Here is a 12047-nt window from a genome sequence, read left to right on the forward strand (position 1 = left end):
ACGGGTTTTCTGGGTAATGTAGTTGGAATATAAGCTCAGGAATTTAAACAGCGCTTCGGAGCATATTAATATGTTTAGATTCATCAAAAACTGTGAAGACGCCAATTGGCGTCATTGATCATTTACGGAATTCTGATGAAGACGCCAATTGGCGTCTTTCACCTTCTAAGGGTTAACTAACCCAACTATACGTGGGCAGCTTCCACTGTTGCACCCCTGTCTCTCTCCCTTCTCTCTTTCAACCGCCTGTCTCCCTCCTTCCACCTCCAGGTAAGGAGTCCAAGGTGGAGGCTGTGCCTCCGTCTCCCGTGGCTCTGGTCCCCGAGGAGAAGGTGTCCTTCAGTCTGTACGCTGTCTCCGTGTCGGCGCTCACCGTGGCCAAGATCCGCAAGGTGTACAACAAGCTGGACAGCAAGGCCATCGCCAAGCAGGTCCGTAGAACAGAACCACACACATTTAGACCTATAGGAAGGGGTTCAGCAAGGCCATCGCCAAGCAGGTCCGTAGAACAGAACCACACACATTTAGACCTATAGGAAGGTGTACAACAAGCTGGACAGCAAGGCCATCGCCAAGCAGGTCCGTATAGAGCAGAACCGAACTCTCTGAACCCGTTTAGGGCGCATTTAGACCTGAGGGCGCATCTGCGTCACCTTTATTATAGCTTTTAACCATTATTTTTATCTTTAGCTGTTGAAAAATAGCAGATCTACAAGCTCGAGTGCCGCACTACGAGCTTGTAGATCTGCTATTTCTTAAAAATCGTGAAAATGTGAGCCATTTCATGTTGTTGTTCCGCTGACAATGTAAATTTCCTCAAGCTGCCCAGATGTGTGTGCGTGCGTGCGTGCGTGCGTGCGTGCGTGCGTGCGTGCGTGCGTGCACGTGCGTGTGTGAGGCGTGTTACTTATCTGCTTGGAAGCTATGTTGTTCTCAAAATAGTGAAGCTAAGCTGCCCACAAGCTAATGTAGTTAAGCGAGCTAAGCTCCAGCCTAGGTGCCATCCTATCCTATCCCATCCTATCCTCTCCCCTCCTATCTGCTTGGACTGTGTGAGCTCCAGAACAAGCTGCCTCCCTCTGGTCCTTATCTGGGCTGGTGGTTAAATCCCTCCATGGCCGTCCCTGCTAAGCCCCAGCAGCCTTCCAGCACAACAGCATGATGCACACGCAGTGCTTTCCTGCTATACGGTCGTACTCCATAGTCCCTGAGCCCAGCATGTCCTCCATAGTCCCTGAGCCCAGCATGTCCTCCATAGTCCCTGAGCCCAGCATGTCCTCCATAGCATGTCCTCCATAGTCCCTGAGCCCAGCATGTCCTCCATAGTCCCTGAGTCCAGTGTGTACTCCATAGTCCCTGAGCCCAGCATGTCCTCCATAGTCCCTGAGCCCAGCATGTCCTCCATAGCATGTCCTCCATAGTCCCTGAGCCCAGCATGTCCTCCATAGTCCCTGAGTCCAGTGTGTACTCCATAGTCCCTGAGCCCAGCATGTCCTCCATAGTCCCTGAGCCCAGCATGTCCTCCATAGTCCCTGAGTCCAGCGTGTACTCCATAGTCCCTGAGCCCAGCATGTACTCCATAGTCCCTGAGACCAGCATGTCCTCCATAGCATGTCCTCCATAGTCCCTGAGCCCAGCATGTCCTCCATAGTCCCTGAGCCCAGCATGTCCTCCATAGCATGTCCTCCATAGTCCCTGAGCCCAGCATGTCCTCCATAGTCCCTGAGTCCAGTGTGTACTCCATAGTCCCTGAGCCCAGCATGTCCTCCATAGTCCCTGAGCCCAGCATGTCCTCCATAGTCCCTGAGTCCAGCGTGTACTCCATAGTCCCTGAGCCCAGCATGTACTCCATAGTCCCTGAGACCAGCATGTCCTCCATAGCATGTCCTCCATAGTCCCTGAGCCCAGCATGTCCTCCATAGTCCCTGAGCCCAGCTTGTACTCCATAGTCCCTGAGCCCAGCATGTCCTCCATAGTCCCTGAGCCCAGCATGTCCTCCATAGTCCCTGAGCCCAGCTTGTACTCCATAGTCCCTGAGCCCAGCATGTCCTCCATAGTCCCTGAGCCCAGCATGTCCTCCATAGTCCCTGAGCCCAGCATGTCCTCCATAGTCCCTGAGCCCAGCATGTACTCCATAGTCCCTGAGCCCAACATGTACTCCATAGTCCCTGAGCACAGCATGTCCTCCATAGTCCCTGAGCCCAGCATGTCCTCCATAGTCCCTGAGCCCAGCATGTCCTCCATAGTCCCTGAGCCCAGCATGTCCTCCATAGTCCCTGAGCCCAGCATGTCCTCCATAGTCCCTGAGCCCAGCATGTCCTCCATAGTCCCTGAGCCCAGCATGTACTCCATAGTCCCTGAGCCCAGCATGTACTCCATAGTCCCTGAGCCCAGCTTGTACTCCATAGTCCCTGAGCCCAGCTTGTACTCCATAGTCCCTGAGCCCAGCATGTCCTCCATAGTCCCTGAGCCCAGCATGTCCTCCATAGTCCCTGAGCACAGCATGTCCTCCATAGTCCCTGAGCCCAGCATGTCCTCCATAGTCCCTGAGCCCAGCATGTCCTCCATAGTCCCTGAGCCCAGCATGTCCTCCATAGTCCCTGAGCCCAGCATGTCCTCCATAGTCCCTGAGCCCAGCATGTCCTCCATAGTCCCTGAGCCCAGCATGTACTCCATAGTCCCTGAGCCCAGCATGTCCTCCATAGTCCCTGAGCCCAGCATGTCCTCCATAGTCCCTGAGCCCAGCATGTACTCCATAGTCCCTGAGCCCAGCATGTCCTCCATAGTCCCTGAGCCCAGCATGTCCTCCATAGTCCCTGAGCCCAGCATGTCCTCCATAGTCCCTGAGCCCAGCATGTCCTCCATAGTCCCTGAGCCCAGCATGTCCTCCATAGTCCCTGAGCCCAGCATGTCCTCCATAGTCCCTGAGCCCAGCATGTCCTCCATAGTCCCTGAGCCCAGCATGTCCTCCATAGTCCCTGAGCCCAGCATGTCCTCCATAGTCCCTGAGCCCAGCATGTCCTCCATAGTCCCTGAGCCCAGCATGTCCTCCATAGCATGTCCTCCATAGTCCCTGAGCCCAGCATGTCCTCCATAGCATGTCCTCCATAGTCCCTGAGCCCAGCATGTACTCCATAGTCCCTGAGCCCAGCATGTACTCCATAGTCCCTGAGCCCAGCATGTCCTCCATAGTCCCTGAGCCCAGCATGTCCTCCATAGTCCCTGAGCCCAGCATGTACTCCATAGTCCCTGAGCCCAGCATGTCCTCCATAGTCCCTGAGCCCAGCATGTCCTCCATAGTCCCTGAGCCCAGCATGTCCTCCATAGTCCCTGAGCCCAGCATGTCCTCCATAGTCCCTGAGCCCAGCATGTACTCCATAGTCCCTGAGCCCAGCATGTCCTCCATAGTCCCTGAGCCCAGCATGTCCTCCATAGTCCCTGAGCCCAGCATGTCCTCCATAGTCCCTGAGCCCAGCATGTCCTCCATAGTCCCTGAGCCCAGCATGTACTCCATAGTCCCTGAGCCCAGCATGTCCTCCATAGTCCCTGAGCCCAGCATGTCCTCCATAGTCCCTGAGCCCAGCTTGTACTCCATAGTCCCTGAGCCAAGCATGTACTCCATAGTCCCTGAGCCCAGCATGTCCTCCATAGTCCCTGAGCCCAGCATGTCCTCCATAGTCCCTGAGCCCAGCATGTCCTCCATAGTCCCTGAGCCCAGCTTGTACTCCATAGTCCCTGAGCCCAGCATGTCCTCCATAGTCCCTGAGCCCAGCTTGTACTCCATAGTCCCTGAGCCCAGCATGTACTCCATAGTCCCTGAGACCAGCTTGTACTCCATAGTCCCTGAGCCCAGCATGTCCTCCATAGTCCCTGAGCCCAGCATGTACTCCATAGTCCCTGAGCCCAGCATGTACTCCATAGTCCCTGAGCCCAGCATGTCCTCCATAGTCCCTGAGCCCAGCATGTACTCCATAGTCCCTGAGCCCAGCATGTCCTCCATAGTCCCTGAGCCCAGCATGTACTCCATAGTCCCTGAGCCCAGCATGTCCTCCATAGTCCCTGAGCCCAGCATGTCCTCCATAGTCCCTGAGCCCAGCATGTACTCCATAGTCCCTGAGCCCAGCATGTCCTCCATAGTCCCTGAGCCCAGCATGTCCTCCATAGTCCCTGAGCCCAGCATGTCCTCCATAGTCCCTGAGCCCAGCATGTACTCCATAGTCCCTGAGCCCAGCATGTACTCCATAGTCCCTGAGCCCAGCTTGTACTCCATAGTCCCTGAGCCCAGCTTGTACTCCATAGTCCCTGAGCCCAGCATGTCCTCCATAGTCCCTGAGCCCAGCATGTCCTCCATAGTCCCTGAGCCCAGCATGTCCTCCATAGTCCCTGAGCCCAGCATGTCCTCCATAGTCCCTGAGCCCAGCATGTCCTCCATAGTCCCTGAGCCCAGCATGTCCTCCATAGTCCCTGAGCCCAGCTTGTACTCCATAGTCCCTGAGCCCAGCATGCCTGGAGTCCACCAGCCATTTATTTCACCAGGGGTGGGGTGGAAAATCTTTGAATATGGTCCCTGAAACTACATATGTTCAGATGGGGGGTCAAATACAGATAATTCCATGGGTCCTTGACATGAAATAGTTTGAGAGCCACTGACAAAGAAACAGAGGTTTATCAGAACACTGAGGATTCAGATGTAAAACATAATAATATTTAACCCCTCCAGCTGGCTGTGTCGTCTCACGAGAACGCCACGCCCGTCAAGCTGGTCCACAACGCGGCGGGGCACCTCAACGGCCCCGCGCGCACCATCGGAGCCGCCGTCATCGGTTACCTGGGTAAGACACGCAGACCGTTGGGACCAGGGACGTGACCACGTAGACGTCAAAGGGGGCTTCAGCCTCTGCCCTTTTACCCGTCTGTAAAACAACTGCCCTTTTACCCGTCTGTAAAACAACTGCCCTTTTACCCGTCTGTAAAACAACTGCCCTTTTACCCGTCTGTAAAACAACTGCCCTATTACCCGTCTGTAAAACAACTGCCCTTTTACCCGTCTGTAAAACAACTGCCCTTTTACCCGTCTGTAAAACAACTGTCCTTTTACCCGTCTGTAAAACAACTGCCCTTTTACCCGTCTGTAAAACAACTGCCCTTTTACCCGTCTGTAAAACAACTGCCCTTTTACCCGTCTGTAAAACAACTGCCCTTTTACCCGTCTGTAAAACAACTGCCCTTTTACCCGTCTGTAAAACAACTGCCCTTTTACCCATCTGTAAAACAACTGCCCTTTTACCCGTCTGTAAAACAACTGCCCTTTTACCCGTCTGTAAAAACAACTGCCCTTTTACCCGTCTGTAAAACAACTGCCCTTTTACCCGTCTGTAAAACAACTGCCCTTTTACCCGTCTGTAAAACAACTGCCCTTTTACCCGTCTGTAAAACAACTGCCCTTTTACCCGTCTGTAAAACAACTGCCCTATTACCCGTCTGTAAAACAACTGCCCTTTTACCCGTCTGTAAAACAACTGCCCTTTTACCCGTCTGTAAAACAACTGTCCTTTTACCCGTCTGTAAAACAACTGCCCTTTTACCCGTCTGTAAAACAACTGCCCTTTTACCCGTCTGTAAAACAACTGCCCTTTTACCCGTCTGTAAAACAACTGCCCTTTTACCCGTCTGTAAAACAACTGCCCTTTTACCCGTCTGTAAAACAACTGCCCTTTTACCCATCTGTAAAACAACTGCCCTTTTACCCGTCTGTAAAACAACTGCCCTTTTACCCGTCTGTAAAAACAACTGCCCTTTTACCCGTCTGTAAAACAACTGCCCTTTTACCCGTCTGTAAAACAACTGCCCTTTTACCCGTCTGTAAAACAACTGCCCTTATTAAAGTTCTCAAACTCTGCCCGAACCCGACCAGGCCCGACCAGGCCCGGCCCGACCCGACGTTTTCGGGCCGGGCCGGGCCCAAACAATTATGCTAATTAGTCGGGCCGGGCCGAGCCTCGGGCCGGGCCGAGCCTCGGGCTCGGTGATTTTCCGCGATTTTGTTCTTTTTTCTTTCTTTTTTTAAAAGAGTGTTATTATAATAAAAATAGCAATTCTGTTATTTGTGTAATGTTATTGTGTTGTACTGTATGTATTTATTATGAAGAGGGCTGCGCTAGTCGATTCACTTGTGACAGGAGGAGGACTGGAGACGGGGGTCGCATCGCACTGGCATTTCAGACTCAGAGGCCTCTTACACACATGTCGAACCACGTGACTTCCATTGGAAAAGCATTGAGCTTGAGGCGGCCATGAACACAGACAGAACAGATCATGTCCGTCCGGCATGTGTGTACGAGGCCAGAGCAGCAATTGCAAATTTGCAGCCTGCCCCGCAGTCCTGCACTGCGCGCAGGCAGTACAGTAGAGAGAACAGTGAATGGTGTGAGACTTGCTTGCTTGCCTTGCTACCGCTGGTTTCCCTCTGGTTTGCGCACCAAAGGAGCTACTAACCACCAGTTAACTTGCCAAGTTGCCATATGCTTAAATATTTTATAAAATCAATCGGATTATCACAGCTGAAGAAGCGTCAGGTTTTCGTCATGTTGCACTGAGTCTCGTTAACCCAGCTGGCTGCGATAAATAAAACCTAATTATTAATCAACGTCACCAAACGATCCATGGTGATATATAACTACACGCTACACGTATAGCAACTTCACTTCAGAGGAAACTAAGGGAGGGAGCTGCAGCTGCTATTCGTGTTTAGCCTACTCACCAGTCAGTCACCACCACCACTGTATGGAATCCATTAGAATGATTTGAAATGGAAGTTATGGAACATTAATAGCCTATTCTAACGTGAGTTACATACATCCTTTATTTCGATAAATCCGTTGATCTCCGTTCTCACTTTCACACTGAGACACGGCGCCGCTGTGCCGCAACTAGGGATGCCAAACGACTCATATTTGGCCAATCGATAAATCGAGGCCGCAAATCGACGAGTCGATCGACTTTTTTTCCTATTTATTTTCCATTATTTCTTATTTTTTTATTTTTGTTGTTGCTGCGCAGCAGTTGAGGAGAACGCAACTATGCATTCCTTTAAGCAACACAACTTCTGCAGCTGCATCCATATGTTTAGAATTTGCATCAATGAGCAAAGCCCAATAATAAAAAATAAACTTTATTTTGTAAACAACGACACTGAAGGAGCAGCGGCGCTATCGGCTGCTATGCTATCAGCTAGTCCCAAGTTCCCAACTCTCAAGTGTCTGCAGCAGCCTGTCACAAGTCCCGTAATGAACTGATACGGGACGCACGTTGTTCCGTATTTTAATGTCGGGTCGGGGAATAAATACAGTATGAATGACGGCGGGATTTATTTGACAACGCTGTCCTGCTTTCTTCACGAGAAGAGAAGAGCGCTCACAGCTCAGAACAGAGCGGACCTGTCTTTGAGCGTGAGGAATGAGATGCGAACCTGGGGTCTGGGGGCTCAGAGCTGCAGCCATTGGCTCATGATACGAGCACACGACCAATGGGACAGAGCATTCAGTGTTGCTAAGATACCCTTCCCCTTCACCCCACACCCTTGGACGATGGCGCTCTAACTGCAGCCAGGGCATGCAGGGCATTACAAAAAAATAAAAAATAAAATAAAAACGATTTTTCGACTCATACGTTTTTGAGTCGCGGAAGGCATGAGTCGAAAATCGAGTCGATTTTCAACTTTTTTCAACATCCCTAGCCGCAACGCCGATCTACAAGCTCACAACGCGTCGCGCTGCTTTTTTTTCTCTCTTTTTTTTCTGTCGGGCTTTTGTCGGGCTTCGGGCTTAACATTATGGTAATTGTTAGGGTCGGGCCGAGCCTCGGGCCGACCCAGTTAGGGTAGGGTCGGGCCGGGCCATAATTTTTGGGCCCGTTGAGAACTTTAGCCCTTATACCCGTCTGTAAAACAACTGCCCTTTTACCCGTCTGTAAAACAACTGCCCTTTTACCCGTCTGTAAAACAACTGCCCTTTTACCCGTCTGTAAAACAACTGCCCTTTTACCCATCTGTAAAACAACTGCCCCTTTTACCCGTCTGTAAAACAACTGCCCTTTTACCCGTCTGTAAAACAACTGCCCTTTTACCCGTCTGTAAAACAACTGCCCTTTTACCCGTCTGTAAAACAACTGCCCTTTTACCCGTCTGTAAAACAACTGCCCTCTCCAGACCACGAATGCAGCGTTTACTACATATGGTGACGTGGTACAAAATGCCTCTCCTTTCCCTTCCATGCCGGAAGGCAGCGTTCATGAGAATGGCTTTTTTTCCGAAGTCTCCTGAACTTGAACACAGTATTTTTACGTTGAACAAATTTGTTTAGAAATCCATGTCATTGCAGAGTGCTGGGTTGCGCCCCGAAAATAGCTGATCTACAAGCTCTCAACGCGTCGCAGCACGACGCGTTGTGAGCTTGTAGATCTGCCATTTTCGCTATTTTTGCCCAAAAGTGCCCTCTTATGGGATTTCAGCCCCTGCCCCTCTAGAGTATAACCTTCCATCTCCTGCGTCTAGGGGTGCCTTCGAGCCCCAACAGCATCATATATAGTAGAGCATGACCCTCCTTCCCCTGCCTCCAGGGGTGCGTGCCTTCGAGCCCAAGCCCGTGGCCACCAACCTGCAGTTTGTGGGCGGCGCGGCGGCCATCTTGGGCCTGGTGGCGATGGCGTCTGACGTGGAGGGTCTGTACGCCGCCGTCAAGGCCCTGGTGTGTGTGGTGAAGAGCAACCAGCTGGCCAGCAAGGAGATGGAACGCATCAAAGGATACCAGGTCAGATACACCAGGACACTGACTACACTACCCAGAATGCACCTCCAGACCCTAGCTCCTACACCATAGATATATATAAACTCTAGATGGCTCAAGGCTGAGTCTCTGACGTTCACCTGGCGGCCATCTTGCTTCGGGGCTACAGTACAGTATGTTCTATGGCAGCTCGAACAGAAACAGTCATAACTCGCTCAAATCTTGACGGATTTACAAACGGGTTGGTTTATTACAAACGTTGTCAACGTGGCTATGATTCAGGACGCTTATCTGCTTAATTTTGTTTTTCATATGAATGTCGTATAAAAGCATATACGTATGCGGACGTCTCTGACGTTTATAACAAACCAAACCGTTTGAAAATCGGTTGAAAATTGAGCAAGTTATGGTTATTTATTTAAAAGTACATGCCCCATAGACACAGTATTTTTGCCCCGAGGTAAGATGGCCGCCACGTAGCAACGTCGCTCTCCATTGGCCAGAGCGCGGGTGAGACATCTAGCTTTCTTTCCTACACTGTTGTTGCACATTCAGCAGTTTTTGTCTCCCTGTGCGGAACATCCGCACGCCGATCCCAAGCTCCCCTGTTTTATTAACTCTTCATCTGCCTAAAATTACTTTGGACAAGTTTTAATACCAACTGTGTGTGTGTGTCGGGCGTGTGTCGTGTGTGTGCGTGCGCACATGCGTGGCGTGTGTGCGTGCGTGCGTGGCGTGTGTGTGTGTGTGTCTTCTCCCCCCAGCTCCTGGCCATGCTCCTGAAGAAGAAGCGCTCTCTGCTCAACAGCCACATCCTCCACCTGACCTTCTCCCTGGTGGGCACGGTGGACAGCGGACACGAGACCTCCATCATCCCCAACTCCACCGCCTTCCAGGACCTGCTCTGCGACTTCGACGTGAGCCACGACATGTTCAAACAAACCACAACATGACAAGAACGACATTATACTCATCATTTCACCAATCATTTAGCCCATTCTAGACGGGGACCCCTGTTATGTTATACTTTAGCTATTGAAAAATAGCAGATCTACAAGCTTGTAGCGCGGCACTACGAGCTTGTAGGTCTGCTATTTTTTGTAGACACACACCATTTGTTTTACTATTTTGAAAATCATTTTAAAATAGTTCAACTAACCGATCTACAGTGAGCTTTTAGATCAGCTATTTGAACTATTTTAAAAGTTTTTTTTTAAATAGTAAAAAATGGCAAAATAAGTTTAGGGATAAGTGTTAAGGGGTATATAGCCCTATGTCTATTTGCTCAGACACTATGACGTAACATTCTCCATTCATTGTCGATGGGAATTTAATGTTTTTGTAGGACGAAGTTTCCTATATTCACTAAAAGCTGAATATAGGAGGTGCTAGTGCCCCTCAAAAATGTAAATAATATAAACTTTAGAAGATTTAGGCTTTTTTTTTGGTTAATATAATAATAACAAAGGTCTCATCTTGTCTCCCTTGTGCGTCAGGTGTGGCTCCACGCGCCCTACGAGCTCCATCTGTCTCTGTTTGAACACTTCATCGAACTCCTCACAGAATCCAGGCAAGTGTCTCCTCTGTGTGTCTCTGTGTATCTCTGTGTCTCTGTGTATCTCTGTGTCTCCTCTGTGTGTCTCTGTGTGTCTCTGTGTGTATCTGTGTATCTCTGTGTGTCTCTGTGTGTCTCTGTGTCTCCTCTGTGTATCTCTGTGTATCTCTGTGTCTCCTCTGTGTGTCTCTGTGTATCTCTGTGTCTCCTCTGTGTGTCTCTGTGTGTCTCTGTGTGTCTCTGTGTGTCTCTGTGTATCTCTGTGTATCTTTGTGTGTATCTGTATCTCTGTCTCTGTGTGTCTCTGTGTGTCTCTGTATCTCTGTGTGTCTCTGTATATCTGTGTGTCTCTGTGTGTCTCTGTGTGTCTGTGTGTCTCTGTATCGCTGTGTGTCTCTGTGTGTCTCTGTGTGTCTCTGTGTGTCTCTGTGTGTCTCTGTATCTCTGTGTGTCTCTGTGTGTCTCTGTGTGTCTCTGTGTCTCTGTGTATCTCTGTGTGTCTCTGTGTATCTCTGTGTGTCTCTGTGTGTCTCTGTATCTCTCTGTGTGTCTCTGTATCTCTGTGTCTCTCTGTGTATCTCTGTGTGTCTCTGTGTGTCTCTGTGTGTCTCTGTGTGTCTCCGTGTGTCTCTGTATCTCTCTGTGTGTCTCTGTGTGTCTCTGTGTGTCTCTGTGTGTCTCTGTATCTCTCTGTGTGTATCTGTGTGTCTCTGTATCTCTCTGTGTGTCTCTGTGTGTCTCTGTGTGTCTCTGTATCTCTCTGTGTGTCTCTGTGTGTCTCTGTGTGTCTCTGTGTGTCTCTGTATCTCTCTGTGTGTCTCTGTGTGTCTCTGTGTGTCTCTGTATCTCTCTGTGTGTCTCTGTGTGTCTCTGTGTGTCTCTGTGTGTCTCTGTGTATCTCTGTGTGTCTCTGTGTGTCTCTGTATGTCTCTGTGTGTCTCTGTGTGTCTCTGTGTGTCTCTGTGTCTCTCTGTGTATCTCTGTGTGTCTCTCTGTGTATCTCTGTGTGTCTCTGTGTGTCTCTGTGTGTCTCTGTGTGTCTCTGTGTGTCTCTGTGTGTCTCTGTGTGTCTCTGTGTGTCTCTGTGTGTCTCTGTGTGTCTCTGTGTGTCTCTCTGTGTGTCTCTGTGTCTCTGTGTGTCTCTGTGTGTCTCTGTGTGTCTCTGTGTGTCTCTGTGTGTCTCTGTGTGTCTCTGTGTGTCTCTGTGTGTCTCTGTGTGTCTCTGTGTCTCTGTGTGTCTCTGTGTATCTCTGTGTCTCTGTGTATCTCTGTGTATCTCTGTGTGTCTCTGTGTATCTCTGTGTGTCTCTGTGTGTCTTGTGTGTCTCTGTGTGTCTCTGTGTGTCTGTGTGTCTCTGTGTGTCTCTCTGTGTGTCTCTGTATCTCTGTGTGTCTCTGTATCTCTGTGTGTCTCTGTATCTCTGTGTGTCTCTGTCTCTCTGTGTGTCTCTGTATCTCTGTGTGTCTCTCTGTGTGTCTCTCTGTGTGTCTCTGTGTCTCTGTGTGTCTCTGTGTGTCTCTGTGTGTCTCTGTGTGTCTCTGTGTCTCTGTGTGTCTCTGTGTGTCTCTGTGTGTCTCTGTGTGTCTCCTCTGTGTGTCTCTGTGTGTCTCTGTGTGTCTCTGTGTGTCTCTGTGTGTCTCTGTGTGTCTCTGTATCTCTGTGTGTCTCTGTGTGTCTCTGTGTGTCTCTGTGTGTCTCCTCTGTGTGT

At 50.2% G+C, this 12047-nt stretch overlaps 1 protein-coding gene across 1 annotated transcript in view; it reads left to right on the plus strand.

Annotated features, from left to right (window-relative positions):
* Positions 1–270: 270 nt before the first annotated feature.
* LOC306918749 (WD repeat and FYVE domain-containing protein 3-like) overlaps positions 271–12047 on the plus strand; it is a gene marked incomplete at both ends in the record, with an annotated part of 22279 nt that continues 10502 nt past the window's right edge. The window contains 5 exons of the mRNA XM_079531616.1: positions 271–431; positions 4721–4832; positions 8617–8807; positions 9548–9700; positions 10280–10357. Of these exons, the coding sequence (XP_079387742.1) occupies positions 271–431; positions 4721–4832; positions 8617–8807; positions 9548–9700; positions 10280–10357 (695 nt within the window). The remainder of the gene's footprint in view (positions 432–4720; positions 4833–8616; positions 8808–9547; positions 9701–10279; positions 10358–12047) is intronic.

Source organism: Electrona antarctica (genome assembly GCF_951216825.1).
Source record: "Electrona antarctica genome assembly, contig: scaffold_1000, whole genome shotgun sequence".
NCBI lineage: Eukaryota > Metazoa > Chordata > Actinopteri > Myctophiformes > Myctophidae > Electrona > Electrona antarctica.